The sequence below is a fragment of the Chlamydotis macqueenii genome, chromosome 7, assembly GCF_036417535.1.
Source record: "Chlamydotis macqueenii isolate bChlMac1 chromosome 7, bChlMac1.mat, whole genome shotgun sequence".
Taxonomy (NCBI): Eukaryota; Metazoa; Chordata; class Aves; order Otidiformes; family Otididae; genus Chlamydotis; species Chlamydotis macqueenii.
In genome coordinates, this window is record NC_141562.1 from 21556620 (window position 1) to 21577251 (window position 20632).

Sequence of the window (20632 nt, forward strand, 5' to 3'; positions counted from 1 at the left end):
GTGCAAGCATTCAAGTAGGCTGTAATAAAAATTGCAATGTGTTTTCTCTCAGTTCTGTACACTGCCAGACGCCAGCACAAACATCGCTTAGGTGAGCAATGAGGCAGGGTGATGGCCCACAGGATCTGTGTCTGTATTTTGGCCAATGTATCAGCCTGCCATCCTCTCCTCCCGTGTGTGTGCAGGCATATACACACACACACACCAGATGACCCCTTGGTATCTGGCAGCAAGGAGGGTCCCAGAATGTATGTGCTACGAACAAATTGAAAGCAGAGCAAACTCTAGGAAGACCTTCAGAGATGGCACTGAAGTGCCTGAAGACGCGCACAGGGGAGTGCCTATGTGGATGCAGCTGAGGCAGCCTGGGAGAACTTCTCAGGACAAGTGGTGGAGTCCCAGACTGTGGATAGGACACCAGGCCTTTAGATGGTTCTCAGGAGAAGGAGGTTGCCAAAATAGTACAGGGATGTCCAGTTCAACAACGCAAAAATGCAGAACTCCCAAGTCCCCATACCCAGCTGAGTGCTCTGGCTGTTCCCTGGCACCATACTGGCATAAGACCCAGGCCTCCTGTGCTCCTTGCTTTTCTCAGGAGAAAGCCTAAATGCACAGGGAGCTGCAGAGAGAGCTCTGCTCTCAGTGATCAGGGAACCTGATATCAAGGTTTGCCCTGAGCATACGGGGCTGTTACTTTAGATGCAGCTTAAGTGGCCTGCCCAGAACCACAAAATAAACCTATAGACCCTGATAACTGGGTCATCACAAGCCAAGGTTAGTGCTGTAGTTGCATAACCCTTTTTCTTTTTTTCTGTGTAGCTTGAGGTAAGCTAACAGATACCTTCAACTAAAATGTGCAGAGGCTTGATTTGGTAGCTATGAAAAACTGTCTTTTTAAAAAGAAAACCCTTGTCAGATTTTAATAAAGTAGGAATGGCTAAGGTGATTTTCTCCAGCTTCACTACATGAGTCACGCTTGGATTGACACTAAACATCAGCTTAAAAGGAATTATTTTGAAAGTTATAATGGTGTTTCAAAATGAAAGCCTCCTACAACTTTAACTAGAAAATCATGACTGATGTGTTCAGCACAATTAAATGAAGCATTTTAGAAACTTGCACAGTATAAGTGATGAATGAAATAAAAAAAAAATCACAGCTCATTGAACTGATAATACCACTGTATTAAAACAAAGTATCTTCAGGAAATAGCTATTTAAATGTGCTGATATTTATGTCCCTTCTCTTCCTTCCTTGAATACAAACAATTTAAACATATTACCTCCAGACAAAGCACTTAAGGAACAACTCCCTCTAGGATACTTGTTCCCTCCTCCCCCTTCTTTCTCTTCCTCTCTCTGAAGAGACAGGAAAAATACTGGAAGGACCTGGTCCAAATCCTTCTCTTTATTTCTCCATGTCAGTAATTTTGCAAGAGCTCTAATGAACACCTATATAGTCATTATGGATGAATCTCGTTACAGAACGAATGTACTCAGATATTTGTCCATCGCTGTACTGGCCTAAAGGCAGATCTGAATTTGTCAAAAATCACACAAAGATTTTGCTATGTTCCATTGGGTCAGATACGTAAAAATTGTAAACGTTCACCTGAAGTTTAACTTTTTTGCCCATACTCAGCAGGAAAAAAAACACAGTAGATCAATAAACTGCGTTAGATACACAAGAAAAATCTAAGTTTAAAGCAGTTTTAATTTGAAGTCTTATTCCTAAAGCTCTGGGATGCACAAAGCATCTTGTGTAGAGTCTGTATAGAGCCTGGGTTTCTTTATATTACCTGTGGAAATGTCAGCTAGAAGTTCCTTGCAAGTGGGCACCATGGGCTTTAATTTCACTCTCCTGAAAAATATTTTTTAAAATATTGTCATTGTAGTTCAGTGTAAAATATACTTTTCACTACTGTAATCCACTCACAAAGGAACTCTCAGTGCAAAGAGGTCTGAAAGCAAGAAAACCCGCTAACAGAATAAAAGTGAGAAATGGCAGCTTTGGGATTGTAAACAAGGTACTGAAGCAGCCAAAGCATTTAAGTAATTCTGTTTCATAACAAATTCCAAGATGAAAAAGGACACTGCATCTCCTCAAACACCAATATATTGGGACTGACTAACTTAGACCAGTGATGCTTTCCTTGAGAGTAGCAGCAAACAAAGCAAGGAATTTTTGTAAGGCTGAGTCAATTAAAAAACCAAACAAATAAAAAAAAATCACAAAAAAAACCCCCACCAAACTACCCAAAACATGAGGTAGGGACTTTGTGATAAATTTCCAGAGTATGAGTAACTAAGTAAAACTCCAGTCAAAGCACTAGAAGAATAAGGTACCTCTGCTCAAGTCACATACTGACAGTGCTGTGTGAAGAATGAAAAGAACCATGCTGTCTTTTAGGAAAACTTTAAAATTGGCCTTCATCCTGAATTTTATGAAGGAAAAAGCCAAAGTTTTTTTTATCCTGAATTGACTGGTTAGAAACACAATGGTGCACTGAACCCTGCTTTTCATATACAAACAAATGAACTGAACCAGCTTGTTCTGAAATATCAAAAGAGGATATCACCAGGAAATAACTCTACTTGTGTTACTTTAGAAAAATAAATTCTAGCAAAATCGTCTCAATTTCATAAAATATTTTGATAACAGAACATTCCCTTCTGATCCCCTACAATACCAGCAGTTTTTTTAAGATGCAGTCTAGAGTTGCTTGTCCCCTACAGCGGTAAAAGCATGTCTCACTTCCTAATATGAATAGCTCCTATCATATCAAGAAATCATAACCTGTTTTGGAAGGGGAGTCAGTGAGTTGGAGAGAGCACAGCATCAGGGGAAGGTATCAAGGACAGAAAGCAGGAGGTTAGATCAAATTGTGTATCTGCAATTCAAGAACCTTTTAGAAAACTGCTATTCACAGCCCTTTGCAACAGAAAGTTCTGGAACGAAGAGTTATCAGAAGATAATAAAGTGATTCCTTCCCTTTATCTTATCTAAACAGCTTGCTTTCTCATTTCTTGATATTTTAGCAGTATATTGTCTGCGGCACAGACAGTATGCAGTACAGAAGGAAGTCTCATCATCTTTCATGTCAATGAATGTGAGGTCTACTGTAGCTACCACATCTCTCAACCATATGTCATTTATTTGCTTAGTACTCATTTTAACTAACATATTTATTTACAGCATACTTATACACCAGATCTCAAGTTCTCCCTCCACATGTAATCCTCCTGTCTACTGTCATTTTTCTCAGAAAAGGTCTTATTCAGTGATATTTTGGAATTTAATTTCAATAAATAAATTGGTCAGATCAGACTCTCCTCTATAAACTGGAAACAGAAAATATGTAGGAATTTAATATTACTTTATAAATATTTCTTCTCCTTGTAACACTCAGAATCCTTAAATACACAGACCCAGGTGCCCTTTAACTGAAGGAGAAGGTTGAAGGGGAGAAATACCTAGTGATGAAAAACAACTGCAGCAAAACCCAAATTGCGGTGGATAAAACTGTATATTCAGCCCTTCACAACCACAATATTGACTGGTTCATTTATCATAATATTTATTCATTCATACCAGCAGGTTTGGAAATGAAGAAAGTAGTGGCCACATGGACACTACTTCTTTCTAGCTAACCAGTCCTCCACTCTACTGAACTTTGAACCTCCTGGGTCTTGCTCAGACCTGCCAACCTGCAGTTCCATGTAGCTGGCTTTTTCCTGCTTCAGTAAAAATGAATCCAAATATAGAAGTTCATACTCCCCATTTCAGACATCACCAGGTCTACTTTTGTAAAGGTGGCTCCAAGTAAGCTTAGAGATCTCTAGACAGGAAACCTGAAAAAAGGAGATTAGCCAGGAAAATGTGTCGTCTTCGTCTTGTTGAACAAGGGCCTGCCCGCAACAGGCTTCCCCTACAGTATATCCTTTTCCTTCAGCAACATCTTTCATAATTTTTCTCCTTTTTAAAATCATGCAAAATCTGCAACACTAAATATATTTAAAATAGAGAACATATTTCAACACAACACAAACTGCTACTATCACTTCACATAGTACATTCAACTGACAGAATAAAGTTTTTGCTCTTCTCCTCTCTCCCGGCCCTCTTCCTCCGGGCTTTCTGTACAGAAGGACAAAATTTGAGGCTAGATCCAACTACCAGTTATCACCAGTTACACCTTTATGCTAAAATAGCAATAGATACAACTGATGGTAGACCATCTCTTCCTCCAAAGTCTTTAAAGATAGTGGGATTTGGAGATTATCAAGAATCCCAGACCTCTCTTCTCTGTTCATTTTACAGATGTTACTCCATACACGAAAGCAGTGAAATAAGTGGAATCAGCAGAAGGAAGCCCTTCTTGCCTCGCAGTGAGTATGTCTTTCCTTTGCTTTTCTTCGCAGCAAGCTGGCAACTCAAAGGTTCTCCTGAGATGTGATGGCATCAACTTTGTGTGGATTAAGATTAAAATACCTAGGATTTATTGCTGTGCCTACAGCTTCCAATAATACCAGTCCTCATTGCCAGGCTTGCAACTTCAAACAAGCATTTGAATTTAGGAGCAGAAATTTGGCATCAGCATGGGATGAATCACCACAGCTACTCTATGGACATCCCAGGGAGCTCACTGCAAACTGCAGGTGTTTGGGATATTTGATAAGATGCTCCCCTCATGTCAACACTTAGGCAGTAGTGCAGAAGCTTCATGTTAAGTAACAAGCTTTGGAAATGTTAAGCTCCTTCTTGTGTTGTTCAATTCACAGGCAAACAGTCCACTGTGATATTTTAATTTCAGTTATTTTAAAAAAAAAAAACCCCACAGAGGTTGTGTTCTGCTAATGGCCAAACTCATTTAGCAAAAATAGCTTTTTAATATGGGACAATAGACTCTCAAGAGACTACAGTCGGTATTGTTGCTAAAAATGCTTGTGCTGAGAAGTGGGTCTCCAAATGCAGACTCTTAAGGTAAAACGGAAACTGCAGCACATAACAATGCAAAAATTAAGTCTTTAGAGCTAAAGCTGTATTATATTTAGCATCCAACCATCTTATTAGACTATAAAAAAAAAAAGCTTTGCATCTTGTCAGCAGCTGTTTTGGGTCACGGGTATAAATATTTCCAAATAATTTGTGGCCAGGCAACAAATCCCTGACTTTGTTCAGGGATTTAGGATTTCAACTATTTGTTAAATGTTGACTTATACAGCAAATAAACAAAATTTAACAACCCACATGGAGAACTGTTTACAGAAAATTATTCTGGCAAATGGTACTGTGTATCTGAAATATTTCGTGATGATCACAATATGTTTTCATGGTTTGCCTTCATTGTGACAGTTACGCTGCAAATTCTACAATAAGTTTAGATAACAGCATATACTTCTGTTATCTGTGCTTATGCCTTCCATTTCTACCTTTTAATTTTTATGTCTAGTGCTAATTTCTAAATACCTGTTATCAGTGTGAATCTTCTAGGCCAGTATTCTTTACCTTGATTCGCAAATCCCCACATTTTCCAGTACAGGAACAGTCCCCTAACTAGTAAATACATGCTACTGGCAACAGCCTTGGGTTTCTTGAATTATCTTTTGTGTGTGTTGAAATACACTGTCCCCAGTCTCTAACACACATCTCATGAAAAGCAAACAGCTTATAAATAATATACTGAAAGAAAGCTCTGTATCTGTGGCTCAATTTAACTTGTGGAAGCAATAGGCCCTATCTGTGATTGCGGGGACTTGTACAGCTGATGAGGAATGATGATTCCAAGGCCAGCAAGATTACTGATCAGTGTTCTTCAGTGGGAGTGAAGATGGCACAGCTGGATCCCACGTCACTGGGAGGAGACCTCATGATGTGTCTGCCTAGATCACCAATAACAAGCTCTTCCCCAAGAGACTGGAGAGTTTTCAACTCAAAAAAGTCAAAGTTTATTGAAATGAAAACTAGAAATTTTATCTGTTTAAATACAGAAAACTAATCACATTGCAAGTTAGAAGTAAAATGTCTGTACACAATTCTCCCACAAAAACGGTGCCCTTGCAGGCAAGTCTTTGCTTCCAGTTCTGATTTTACCCAACTCAGTGAATGTCTGAGACACAACAAACTGCCCAGTCTCCCTTGGTCCCTAAGCAGTTTTTCCACCACTGTTAATATGCAGCAACCTACTGCTTGCTCCTCAACCTGCAAGACAAATAGCTCCCAATGTGAGAAAAGTGTTACCGGACAAATAGCTCCCAGTGTGAGAAAAGTGTTACCTTTCATACAGCTTTATACCTCCACTTCCCACAATCTCCTTAAAGGAACATAAAAAACTGTAAACAAAAATGGATAACCAACTTTTCTTGTGGTTATATTTTTAACTTACACTTCCACAAGCTAAAAAACTTGGTTTCAAGCTTTTGACCGTACCAAAAAAAAAAAAACATTTCCTTGATATATCTCAGGAAAAAACTCTGCTGCCAGCTTTTTCATCAAGACACAATGTACCTCTAAGAATAGACTTCACCCTGGTTTCTCTTTAATTTAAAAAAAAAATATTATTTTTATAAGGTCTCTCCTTGGTTTTGTGTTTTGGATTGTTTTTTTAAAACAATCATGACCATTTTGCCGTGAAATAGCTGTCCATGATGATGTTAACCCTCCTCAGAGGTCTCTTGTGCTAGCTCACGATTTGATAGCAGAAGCCAGGACAAAGACAGAAAGAATATACTCAGTACTGACTTGATTTCTCTGCACATCTCAGTTCTGTGTGTTATTAGAACAGCTGCCACTATTAGAAATTTCATTCTTGTCTCTACGCTACCCAGAAAAACTTGTTTACTGTTAGAGGTGAATCATTACCTGATTTGCATATATGCTAATATGTTCAGAACCACCCATATGTATCAGATAATCTAGATGCTCTATACAAAGCCTTTTGAGTAAACAGCAAGGTACAAGAACAACATCAAAGCTGCTGCACTCTTTAATTTTGTTATTTTAGTTCAAACAGAATAGAAACACATTTTCCCTGCAACTTTTAATTACTAGAGTCTTTTGGAAAGGAAAACTTAACCTTTGTAGTATGAGTTTGCTCAAAAAATTTCATCTATTTTTTCTATCTTCAGTATACATAGGAATAGATATATTATGAATCAATCCTTTAGAAACAGCTGTCTATTCAGCAGAACATGAAAAACTGAAACTTGTAAGCTTTCCAGCTGACAGAAATTATCCCCACCTTATAAATAGCAGTGGCCATTAGGACAAAACCGCAGCGAGCATTGCTTTGCGATGTTCATGCTTTGTACACTCAGATACCATAACTTATAATTTTGCTCCCTATTCTTTCTTGTATGACAACTCTCCAGCTCTTTTATGGTGATGCAAGACCTACAATGGCCAGCTTTTTCTTTAGATTTCCTAATCCACAGAGGAAGGACCAGATCTTTGAATGATATACTGAAAGAAAAAAAAAAAAAAAAAAAAAAAGAGATGTTTGTAGCTGAAAGACAGCGCCATAAGTACAATATCAACTGCAGATGAAATGAGAGGTTCTGTGTCAAAAGTTGCCACAAATGTTTCTGATAAAATGTTTCAAACTCAACAATACTACAATACTACATTTCTTTCAAAGAAATAAGATATTCTCCTTATATAATTTATAAGGATTTTTATAAGTAAGTTTTAGAGAAAATTATTCCAGAAAAGTCAAAGAACATTCCTTGATTAATTTCTGTTCTTCTAGAAGGTTGTGAGAGCATGCTACCAGTGATACAGTAATCTTGCTTCAAACAGGGTATAATGACTGCAAATGCTTTGATGTTTCATTCTATAATACTCATTCAGTTCAAGAAAAAACACTCTAGGAAAATATTGTTTGATATCAGTGTACACAGGTTACACTACACTATCATGCTAGTATGGTATGTATTTGCATTTTTGTGATTGCTATCAGGAGCTATTTCTGAAAGCTCCCTTCAAAAACTAAGAGGCGTGTTTCTAGAATTGTATTATTCCTGTGAATCTTGAAGTAAATCCAACCTCACTTATGGAAATTATTTTTGTGAGCTTGACAGGAAAAAAAAAATCACTTTTTAAATATCTTGAGAATGCCCGGCTTGGTGGAAATGTGAATCAATGTTCCCTTACCTTGGACTATCAGGCTCCTTCGAAATGTCTAGATGAATCCCTAAGAATTAGGGACCCCAAAATCACTTTCAAAATTCACCCACTGTTAAACCCTGGTAGGAGCAAACAGAAGGTAGTTTCAAATCTGGGGGGAAAATACAACATCGAAATTCAAGAAAAGGTATTCGCATAAATGTGGGGTAATTGCAAATCTCCTGGTATGGACTGAACTATAATTGCCTACTTATCCATACCTTGGAACATTATCAATTGCAGTTATGTTTTAACTGCCACCTCTAGATCCTGTTGCATCTCCACACTTCAGGATTCCCTTTCAGTAACACTACTTAAACGCATCCAGTATATAACAGCAATAGGATAATCAATCTACAGATTTTTTTTCTATAACATCTTTTAGCTTCCCAGAAGAAGAGTTTCATACTGAATGGGAAGCCACACAATGCTCTTAGGTGCCACTAGACTTAGGAACCCTCACAGGGTTTTCAGGTCACATTATAAGTTTTGGATGTAGGCAGAATTTAGACACTTGGATTCTATTGAAAAATGCTTAAGTCTTTATTTACATGTCGTCCCAAGTTCTTCCTGTGAGGCACTGTGAGGCCTCCCCAGTTCCCAAGCAGGTACCAAGGACACTGGAAATGGGTGAGCTTTTAGGGACTGATGTATTCTAAGGCGAATCACAATACTCATATTTACCTGGAGTATGGCAAAAGATACCAAACAGGGAGGGAGAGAGTACTGATCCTCATGTACAAAAATCCCAGGATCAACAAAAAGACCCACTGTGGTATTATTTGCATACAAATTCTAAATTCTCATAAATTTAATGGAAGTCTGGAATATTCACAAATTGTTGGCGAAGATACAGACTGGAGAAGTACCCTAAAAAGTGTTTCATTGCTGGTGTGGGGAAAGTGTTATAATTTGTCAACTATATCTGAGTAGTTACTTTATTACTTTCTAAGCCAAAGAGCTATTTTTAAATTGAATTAAAAATTGCTACTTATGCAGTTATCCAGTGGATACTCTCCAGAATAGGATTTTTGTAGCTATCTTGGGTCAGAAGAACATGATGAATCAGCATGCAACCACCACTAGTGTAAATTCAATTAATTCCCTTTATATGTTCATTCACTCACTAAGATGTGGTTTACACCCATCCCTCATAATTAAATCCCAGTGTTCACTCACTCTTAAACATAAAGAAATCTAAATGTTGCATAATTTATTTAATTCAGAACCAGAAAAGTGGCACCTTAGGAGTAAAAAAAAAAAAAAAAAAAAAACAAACATACTAATTGTCTGAGTATCAAGCTGTCTTGCCTGATTAATTCTTATGAAACTTGAAAAGGGAAAAATACTGTTGTCTCTCTGTCACATCTGCTTTAGTTCTGACAGACCTGCCTGTAAGCAGATAGCCTTCTTCCAAAGCAGGGGCTTAAATAAGACAGAGATACCTCAAAAATAACATGCTCATCTCAGGTCACCCTGATAAAGATCTGTGGAGGATTTCATGTTGTGAAATAAAAGGAAAGATATGATCTGAAGAAAAGCATAATAGTCCAAATCCTGGTATCATTACAGATGTTATCTCATGATCTCCACAAATTTAGTTCTTTGTGGATAATAAAATGACCTTTTCAGACTAGCTTCTTTCTTGTGCACCCTTGTACAAAGTTAGAGATCCCCATAATATCATACTACCACATACTTTGCAGTCTTAACGTTTATGCAACTTAGAGTAGAAGTGATTTAAAAAGTAAGAGCAGTGTTTGATGTGTCTGACTAGGAAAAAAAAGACAGTTTTTTTTTCCAACAGAATGAAAGCAGTCCATTTGCAGACTCCATGCTAATCTGCATCTTTCACAGCTTTCCAACTGATAAATTCAGCTGAAAAACACATCCATCACTGAGGGCTGTGCAGCAAAATATCTCTGTGTGCAACAGGCCTGCCAGCTGCTGGCATTTCAGGGCTCTCAGTGGCATGAGCTGAGTAGTACAAATTTGTGTAAGGGAAACAAATCAAAAAGCCTCTTCAATTTACTCATTTCATCCTGTCTGGAAAGGCCTCAAAGCCTCTTTTTTTTTACCAGCTATATTTGTTTGTCTAATAAAACATACTACCTCTCCTTACAAACCTTGTCTAACAGTTTGTAACTTCTTTTTTTAATAACAAAAAAAAAGATTAATTCAGTAGTAATTACCTTCAGCTGATTCTCCTAGCTACTTCAGGAAGAACCTAGTGGTTTAACAATGAAAATTTTAAAATATTCAACTTATTTGCTATCTCTGTACTGCCTGCAACAGCCTCAACTTTCCCTTCAGGAGAGACTTGACTGGATCACATCAAAGGCTTCCTAAACTGCCCTAAAGAGGTAGGTGGCAGTACAATTCATAATTATTCTTCAGCAATGTTCCTTTTTGCCCTGCCTTTTCCTTTTTGTCCTATATTAGCCTTTCTCCCTAAACAAATGTCTCCCGTGACCCCAGGACCAGTTACAAGCGCGCCGAGGTTGAAGTGTATCTGAACGGCACCACGGAGAGCAGCCGAGGTGGGGGATGATGGACTCCCGTCACTCCTCCTCTGCTGCTGGATTTCCTGGTTCATCTCCTGTTTGTATTCTTTGCACCGAGATAATCAGGGCTGTATCACCAGAGATCTTCTCCTACTAGATAATATAAAACATGCAAGTGTATCCATCAAACCCATGGAAAAATGGTCCTTGTGAAAACAGTCTGACCCTCTAATGCACTATACACATTGTGATTTGCAAGCTCCTGCACTACACACAGTACTGGAGGTACTCATTTTTTCAGAGATACATCTCCCTCACTGATCACTCAAGGCTTTCCTAACTACTTAAATGTAAGAACAACTGCAGGTAAAATAGCACCATTAAAAACAAATGCTACACTGGCAACATTTCATCACTCACATTTAATTTTCATAATTTCTCCCTGGCTTGCATATTTTTTACACATTCACTATTCAAAGATTAGTTAATCCCAAAATAATCTTTAGCCTGACTGAACAGTGTTATGACAGTATAAGATTATTTATTTTTAAATAGGATTACAAATCACAGATATTTTAAAATTCTTTATTGTCAAGTGGTTAAGATATTTTGCTAATATAAGGCTTGTCTCCTTTCATTTATGGTATCACCTGTCTTACCCATGTAACAGATTTGGATGACAGAGGTTAAAGCACCATGATTCACAGAATTTTGATTTTCAGTAGGGAGTAGACAACAGTATAATGAATTATGAAGAGAACATGTTCAATAAACATTCAGTGATAGAAGTAGGAATGCAAAGATGAGAGCAGAATAATTCTGGTTTAAATGAGCACTTATTAGTTAAAATCAGTCATTTATAATAGGTTGTATTCTGGTCTAAATACATAGCTATATCTCTTGTTGGTATTTTGGAGAGGAGGCAGAGTGGAAAGAAGACAGCAAGAGATCTGATCATCGCTGTGACCAGTGCAGTCAAAGCCCCTGTTCAGCATACAACAGTGACCTCAAATGTTAAGCTCAGAAAGGAAGAAGAGTAAAACCAAATTCCTTCAGTGCTACTATATGAATCAGTCACACCTCCTTACTTGGGTAAGAAAGCTTAATTATGTTAACCTGCCTTACAAGGTTATTAGAAATGGAAGCAGAGAGCTCAGACATGGACATCAAGAACAATCAAAGAATGGAAGTACTTTATGTGAACAGAGTGCAAAAAACTAAATCACCTATATTATAAAAAAGGTAGGATAGGAAAAGAGAGAATAATGTTGTGAAGATAGATAAGCCTGTTCGTATTTTCTTACAATACTGAAATTAAGTTAAAAGACAGCAAATTTAAAGGCAACAACAGCACAAAACTCCCCACCCTTAGATACTCAGTCAAAGTCTGTATGTGGATTTCATTGCTACAGGATGCTTTACAGCATTCAGATAACTGCTAGCGATTACAGCAGTCACAAAAGAGAGAGCACTGGAGCAGCGGATGCTTATACAGAAATGAAAGTTTTGAAATTAATATAAACTGTGAAGCTCCTTGGCATAAAACAACCTCTGGTTATTGTGGGAAACTCTTTTGACAGACTGTTTCTTTGCAGAAACCTAATGCAGAGTTCTTTCCCCAAACTTCCTGAAGTAGGAAGTCAAGGCTGCTGTTGGATATCAAACTTGATAAACTAATCCTACAGACTAGTTAGGAAATTCTTCAATTTCTGCTAATTGTGTTGAGTTGTAATGAAAAGAGTCTCCCTCTACACACTAAAATTATCAGCACAGGATTTAGGCTGTGGAAGAGGGGGAAGTTACAGGCTGCAGCTTGTTTTAGAATGGGACCTGCATGGAATAAAGGAACCTGTTGGCCTCCCTCTGCAGAGGGGAGCTCAGACGTGGCCAAGCGGGAGATCAGCAATGCATGTCCAAGATCCTCTCCTGCAGTCTGGATACACCTCCTTATTGCCCCAGCGCAAATCTTTTTTAAAAGATCTTTTGGGAAAAGCTGTACATCAATGAGCATAGCTTGATTTTTAAATTTTTAGAAAAGCAAATATTTGAAAGCCATTTTTCCTTCAAACAAGAGGTTATTTGTCAAAAACGGTTCTGTCAGTTGAAATGGAGCTATTCTGGGATTGTAACAGAATAATGATCCAACCCTAATCAGCGATAATTCCTGAGCCTTCTCTGATCTGGTAAAACTTGACTGAACTCAGTGGGGTTGTGCTGTCACCAGCTTCGGGAGAACCAGCTCAAACCTAGCCGTGGTACAAAGCATTTTAAAGACACACATTGCAAATTCTGAAGCAGCTGTAATTGCCCCGTTTCTTGTAGCGTGCCAGAGCAAACGCACCCAGCGTGGCTCCGACACGCGGGGAGGATCGCGGGGAGGTCACCCGGAGGGATGCGCCGGGACCCGGCCCGGGAGGGCGGGAGGCAGCGCCCGCTCCGTCGGGCTCCCGCAGGCAGGGGAGGCTGCCGGGCTGGCTATGGCCTCCGTCCGCGCTTTTAGCTCGCCCGCAGCTCATTGCCCAGGGACCCGGAGGAGGCAGGAGAGAACCGCGGCGATGCGGTGCCGGTGTCCGGCGGGGAGCGGCGGGAGGGCAGGGCTGGCCGCGGGTGCCTCACCTGTCGATACTGATCACGCAGAGAGTGAGGATGGAGGCCGTACAGCACATGACATCCATGGCGATGAAGACGTTGCAGAAGAGGCGGCCGAAGATCCACTCGCCGCCGATCAGGTCGGTCACACTGACGAAGGGCATGACGGCCAGGGCCACCGAGAGGTCGGCCAGAGCCAGCGAGACGATGAGATAGTTGGAGGGCTGCCGCAGCTTCTTCACGAAGCAGACGGAGATGACCACCAGGCAGTTGCCGGCGATAGTCAGCAGGGTGATGAGGGAGAGAACGGCCCCGATGACAACTTTCTCCACGTTGCCGTAGCTGAGGATCTGCTCCCCGCACTGGGAGTCGTTGGCGGGGAGGGGGCTCGCCGTGGGCAGCGCCGACGGGGGGGGCGACGGGCCGAGCTTGGCCAGGCTGCGCGGGGGCCAGGAGCCGGCGATCATCCTCCCGCCGCCCAGCGCCCGTGGGCCCGCCAGGACCAGGGGCCGGAGGTCACCGTAGAGGTGGCTGCCGTTGAGGGCGAGGACCATGTCGGCGCCAGCCGCCCATGAAGCCCCTCCGCCCGCCGGCTTCTCCCCGCTGCCCGGAGCGCTCGGGCTCCTCCTCGGGCACCCAGCGCCGCCCGCCCCCTCGCAGCCGGCGGAGCGGTTCCCCCCCCCCCCACTACCACGGGGGGAGCCCAGCCTCCTTCAACTTCCCCCGGAGCAGCCGGACTCGCCCACGGCGCTCCCCGGACGGGCGGGGGGTGGGTACGGCGCCATCGCCCCCAGCCCGCGGGGAGGGGAGAGGAGAAGGGCGGGGGGCGGGGGGGGGTGGCCGCTCCCCGCGCACCGCCCGCTCCCACCGGCTGCGGCTTCCCACCGACGGCGGCGGTGGACGGGATGGGAGTACGGGGTGGGGGGGGGCGGCGCTCCACGCCCTCCCCGCTCCCTCCTCCCCCGCTGAGCGGCCCGTGGGGGAGCGCCCCTTCTCCAGAGCCTCACGGCGGCAGCCGCTTGCCGCTCCGGCGTCTCCCCCGCGGGGGCCGCTTCGAGCCCCCCCGGTGTATAAGCCGCTGTGCACACAGGGGTCGCACCCGAGCGGCTGCGGGCGGGCGGACGCGGCTCGGGGTGCTGAGCTGTGGTGCTCGGAGCGAGGTGGGCGGCTCTCGCCGTGCCGGCTCCGGCGCGGCCCGGCCTCTGGCTCCGCCACCCAAATGTACGCGCTGGAGGATGGGGGTCCGGCAGGACCCCGGCTGCTGCCTGGGCAGATAGTAGTGGCCGCTCGTGGAAGGTCTACCCACAACAACATGGTCATCTCTGAAGTATTGCTTTGTATCTTCAAGCTGACGGATTCCTAGTGTTGAGATTTCTTCCTACTAAATTAACATGAATCCCACTACTGTATTTTCTCTTCATATAGCATTATTTTCAAGGTATTCACCATTTCATGTGTAACCCTTTCAGTAAAGTTAAAACCACCAACACAACAAACCCTCATTGCTTTGAAGTACCTGCTTTTCCTGCAGAGATTCCTTGAACTCCTGGGTACTAGCCCATTTCTGCGACTCAGTAGCTTTCTTCCATCCTTTAAGTCATACTGTCACCTCCAAACAGGATGATTTGAATTGTCAGTTACCCATGGCATGCCAGCAGAAGATTACACACCTTGGTACACCCCTTGGTATGGTAACATGCTAGGCAGCAAGAATTAAAATCAGGAAACACCTGCTTCTGAGTGTCCCCTTGTATTTCCAACAAGAGACGAGAGGACTCTAATTCTCCAGATAAACTAGAGAAAGAAAGGAAATGACAGCAGGACCATTGACCCCAGATGGATCAGTAGCATGGACCAACGTCAGTGATATCTGAATGAGGGAAGGTCTGGCAGGTAGCAACACCACCACAAGTTTTATTTCAGTATGCACCAGCTCAAGGGGAGAACTATGTGTGTGGCCCAGCAGGAACAGAGACTGCAGGATGAGCTCACATCATACAGACGTAAAAATCTGCTTTGAAGAAAGACCTAACAAGTACCCAGCTATCTGAAAAATATCTCAGCTGACACTCACAGGCACTGCTGAAACATAAATCTGTAGCAACTGAGGCTTCCATACTTGGCTCACAGTTTTTCTTGTTTTTAATGGAATCTTCCATTCTGTTAGCATTGCCTGTTCTTGAAAGCAGGCTTTCCATCATATGTGACTCTGCACTGGCCCAGCTGCCCCGTGAGCATGCACAGGACTGAGGGGCTGGGGCTGGATGTGCCCGACACAATCTGAGCACAGGCAGTGTCCCCCGGTCAAAAATGCAGCAGGCAGTGAGCATGGTTTGGGAGTTCAGTTGCTTGCTTTCCCTTCCACCCCCATGTCTTGATTTGGCAAGTTCCTCATGGGAAGGATGAGTTCCACTTGGGCAGCTCTTTGACCATTATCAAGCTGAAAGTGGTTTCCTATTCAGTTATGTATTTTCCTACACTTTGTTACTTGCGTCTCTGTGTCCACTCACAATAAAACTTTTCCCTGTTTAACCACCTAGAATGTGTTCATGAGCCTTGAGCTTGAGGTGACTTACTCCTCCAGGATGATAAAGCAACTTCTTTGTCCCTCCTCTCCAACTAAGCAAATACTTAGAAATGGCAAGGGTACATCAACTTAAGTTAAAGGCAAAACATGGAGAAAGGAGAATATTTCCTTGTTGTGTGAGCACATTTTTTAAAAATAGCATATGAAGTACAGCTAAGCAGATAGGAACTGGGTAAATTTTGTTCAAAATAGATTCATATCATAAAAGCTGATAACATTGTACAGTTTAATACTCACTGTAAAAGCAATTTTTCAGTTGCTTAAAATGTCACTACGGTAGAACAAATTATAATCTAGTGCTTCCTGCAAATGTGTTGACACAGTTCATTAAATCAGTCATTCTTCCTGACAGCTTTTCAATACATTTCTGGAACATGACTGTCTACGTGTACTCAGTGGATTGCACACAGGATCATTTGCATGTTACTCTTACCTGTTCCAACATGAAAGGAGGATTTTAGCCTCATCTTTTCTTCTGTACCTTAAATTCCCATCCAGTTCATTAGAAGTTAATCACCTGATTTCTTTCCTTCTCAAAGGTCATATGTTACCATTCTTTGTATTTACTCTCATAATTTTGTCTTTGAGGAGATGAACAAATTTAAGTCAATTTACGTACCATTATAGAAAGGAGTTTATGAACTATTGCAGAGAAAACATGAAACGTTGGCAAGATGAAGCAGCTGATACGTCTCTAAAATCTTTTCCTTGAAAGTTTTTCACTGGGACACACCTAGAATAACATTCCAGTTTCCAGAGCTGAGCTGAATCTGGTGAGGTACTTTCCTTGAGGGCCTTACAAGCTTTCACATCCCCAGTGTCTGGGAAAGCAAAGAACATCCATTACTCCATGGGACTACATCTATTCTATGTGTTTAAAATCACGATACATGAAAGTAGGAGTTGATTCTTCCAAGTATACATCCAACTTTTGTCTTCAGTGATCTTATTTACAAATTCTAACTTGCTGTTCCAGATAGTATACAGAATTTAAACAAATGGCTGATTGGGTGTCAAGAATGACAAGTTGGCATTTGTTCTCCCCCCACTTCCCCAAGATACTACTTTTTCACCTGCCATTATATCAATAAATGTTAATAAATATAATTAAACCAGTTTTCTGGCTGAGCTTAGTAGCATCCTGTCCTTTGAGTAATTTAGGCTCTCTGTGTATAAAAGCTTCTTCACATTTCTGTGTACCTCTGAATCCATGTTAAGGGCCTTGTTCCCCATTCTTCAGGCACTTATTGAAGTTAAATTATTTTATTCACATCTGATAATGTACTTCATTTGCAAATCTCATCTTTGATATTTCATTTTTGTTATATAGAAATGTTTCGGATTTTTAAAAAAGAAAGGAAAGGGAACCTTTTCTTGGATTTTTTTTCCTCTCCAAAACTAACTACTTTGTTTTATTTTTTCCCCTGCTCCAGAAATAGTGTTAATCACATAACATCTTTTGCATTTATGATTCATACTAAGTGTGTAATATAACAGTGGGTATTGGTACCAATTCTTTGACCCTGTGTTAGTGAGGTAAAGTAAGATAGACATCGTCAGAGCTGGCTAAGGAAATACAATTTCCCCAGCACATGTTGATTTAGTGAGGCCAGACTGTATCTATCAAAGTGTTTGTGTTGAAAGAACACGCACTATATCCAGGATCCTTCGTCCTTCTCCAGGGGACTTAGTGCTTGCGGAGTCTGTTGACACAGTAGGGCTTTGCTAACTTGGAGCACTGACTGAAATGGGTTGAGGAGTGCAGCACAAGAACTTCACTAGTGGAGGAGAAAGCGTTGACAGCCCAGCATGGTAACTTTTTCCCCCACACAGCCACCTCTAGAAAACAGCAGCCATGCTTCTTTTAGAATAAAAGCTTAAAGGTGGTGCTACATTCCCCTTCTTAATTTTGGATGCCTGGCAGGAAGGTAACACAACATGAGTATGCAATATAATAAATAAACAGAGCAGAAATTTTCCTTCTTTTCCTTTCTTGTCATCTCCTTTTTTTTTTCTGTCCTTCTGTGCTGGAGCCAGTCTATCTTAATAAACTGTTGTTTTCATGTCTGTTGTAATTTTTTTTCTTTCCTTTTGCTTTCATCTTCTTTTCTTGGAAACCAATATAGGTCTCATGAGGACCTGCTGTTGGGAGCAATAAATAAAGTATAGGTATCTATTTCCCCTGCCTTGGGGAAATATGTTGTCAAAATGTTTAGAATATTTTGTCAGAGACTGGTTAGAATTCTATGGACAAATATTTCTGAAATCTTGATTTTTATTCCCAGCATGTGCTGTTTAGCAAATAACACTCTTGTCCAACTTCTAGCAAAGATGTTACAGCTGCAGTTTTCTTTTCTGCCTTTTCTTATCTTTGTGAAAATAAATCATCACCACTCTGTGGCAGTAAAATAGAGAGGTAACCGTTCTCATCTTTGGCATTTTTTATCATTGTCAAAATAAATACTTGCATCTGTGCAACTTAAATGTGAAATGATGCCTTCCTTTTTTTTTGGAACCAGCAAATACTAACAACAGCAAGCTGTCACCTGAAAAGAAAACAAACAATTAAAGTGAAATTTATGCTAAAAATTCTGTGTCACTCAGAAAAACAGAGCTCCCATCCCTGAAAAGCCAGTCTGCACCTTTACAAAGGAGGTTATTGAAGTTATGAAGTTATGATAAAAGTGACTGTAATGTTCATGTTACTTAGTTGCTGAGATAGATAGTACAAATTAATATCTTAGCTCCCTAAAAATGCTATAAACGCAGAACTAAAGAAAAAAAAATCTAGCAGTTGCTACCATGGGCTGCCCATTTAAAATATATTAGGAGAATTGTTAGGGTTTCTGCACAAAAATGTACTGAAAGGACTGCCCTGAGATCTAAGGGTATTGAGAAAGAAAACACCCGGAGGGAGGAGATCTGGCTCCACTAGAAGGACTTCAGGACACCAGTGAAACAAAGCACATTAGAAGCTTGTGCTTAGCAGTGAGGACCAGAAAGATGTTTTAAGTAGCTCACTGGGGCTGGCCTAAACAAAAGCAGTAAGATCTGAATAATGAATGTAGGAAATAATGTTGTACACTGGTCTGAGTACATGGTTCCTGATACCTGATGCTGAAAGTGCTTCCATATTCCGATTCTTACACCATTACACCCAATAGGGCTCTGCAGATCTTCTGCATTAAGATCTGTATAAATGTTCTCCATTGTAAATGCCTTGAGGAAAGTCTTATTTAGCTTGTATATTGCCAGACACAAAAGCTGCTTAATCCTGTTTGATGTCTCTAAACACTGCTGCAATAGGGCCATTCAAAAATAATTGATACATGTTTATGGATTGCTTCTTACATTCATTAAGGCAAATTAAATTAAGTTCCATCATACACTCAGTGAAATAAGACCTTGAGAAATAATACCTCAAGCTCTTCCATTTTCACACACATTGAAGGAAAGCCTGAGAACACCATTCAGGCCATGCTGCTTGTTTGAACAACTGGCAGAGAAGCAGGACTGGCTGATCTAACAGGCAAACACCTCATGGACGCAGATAGCCCAAACCAGAGCTCCTTTACTGAAATACCTTGACACAATATTGTCAAGAGCAAAATGCTGCCATACCTGTGGTAGGAACAAAGGCAGTTTCCCAGCTGCTTTTTTTTTCCCTTTCAGAAAGATGTGTCTTTTCCTTGTCACAGAGATGTGACAGGCTGTTGTTTACCAACCCCCAAAGCTGCCCTGAGCTCCCAGTCCAGTCTCTGCAGCCCACAGGTAGCTTCTCTGCTACCACCATGCCAGGTCTTTGTAACTCATCAGACAGCAAGGCCAGAAACGTGCCAGGCAGCCACTATTGGGTTTTGGTCAACCGTTGTAAACTGTGTGATCTCTTTGGTACAAATGAGCCACAAGCCTGCAGGCACAGCTGACTCAAGCTGCACCAGGGACAGACACTGTAAGCAGGAACATACTAGGAGCTGGCAGCATCAATGCCCTGGCCTTTCTTAGAAGCACTTTTGCCTTGTCAAGAATCCAGAGCCCCAGATGCCCCACAGCCTTCCCTTTGTGAACATTTAGCCCAGTTTGAAGAAAGAGAAAGCCAAGCCGAGGCCCTGGAGTGGCACCTGAAGTCGGATGGGAATCACAGGCCTGCTGTCTTCAGCAGCTTCTGTAAGTGGTCAAACAAACAAACAAACAAAAAAACCCTAGTGGTAATTAACACCTCTATTTTACATATCCTGTGTTATTTATCAACGGTAGAACAATACTTGTGCATTTAGTAACAGCGCTGTATAGTGAATGTGTATTTTGTTACTGTTCTGTTACAATTCCTTTTGCACATTAGGGGATATCTCTTGATATGGCAATTTGAGGCTTTATTTCACTTTTTTTTTTTTAAGACCTTTCAATAACTCGAAAGGATTCCCTTTTTGTACGGACAGTACTCGGCTGGAGCTCAGCCGGGGGACGCAGTCGGGCAGGGCTGCTGCTCCCCCTGCTGGGTACGAGACAGGGCCCTGCGGGAGCGGTGCGCCTGCCCTGCCCTGCTTCAGCTGCCCGCAGCCGCAGAGCCAGGGTCGGTCTGCTTCGGAAACAGGTTCGATCTTCGGAGCCCCGCCTGAGATCTGAGAAATTCATCACACAGGCTGGGTGACACCCCTGGGTCACCGCAGCCCTGTGGCCGAGCACCTCCGACCGAAGAGTACCCGCCATGAAGTGACACTCCCTCTTTGTCTGCTGCTGCGGTCGTGTCACTGCGGTCGGACAGCACCACCGGCCCGACAGCCGTCCT

At 41.8% G+C, this 20632-nt stretch overlaps 1 protein-coding gene across 2 annotated transcripts in view; it reads right to left on the minus strand.

Annotated features, from left to right (window-relative positions):
* HTR7 (5-hydroxytryptamine receptor 7) overlaps nt 1-13810 on the minus strand; it is a 34733-nt gene extending 20923 nt beyond the window's left edge. For both annotated transcript variants that reach the window (XM_086752355.1, XM_086752356.1), the window contains exon 1: nt 13284-13810. In XM_086752355.1, the coding sequence (XP_086608481.1) occupies nt 13284-13810 (527 nt within the window). The remainder of the gene's footprint in view (nt 1-13283) is intronic.
* Nucleotides 13811-20632: the final 6822 nt, after the last annotated feature.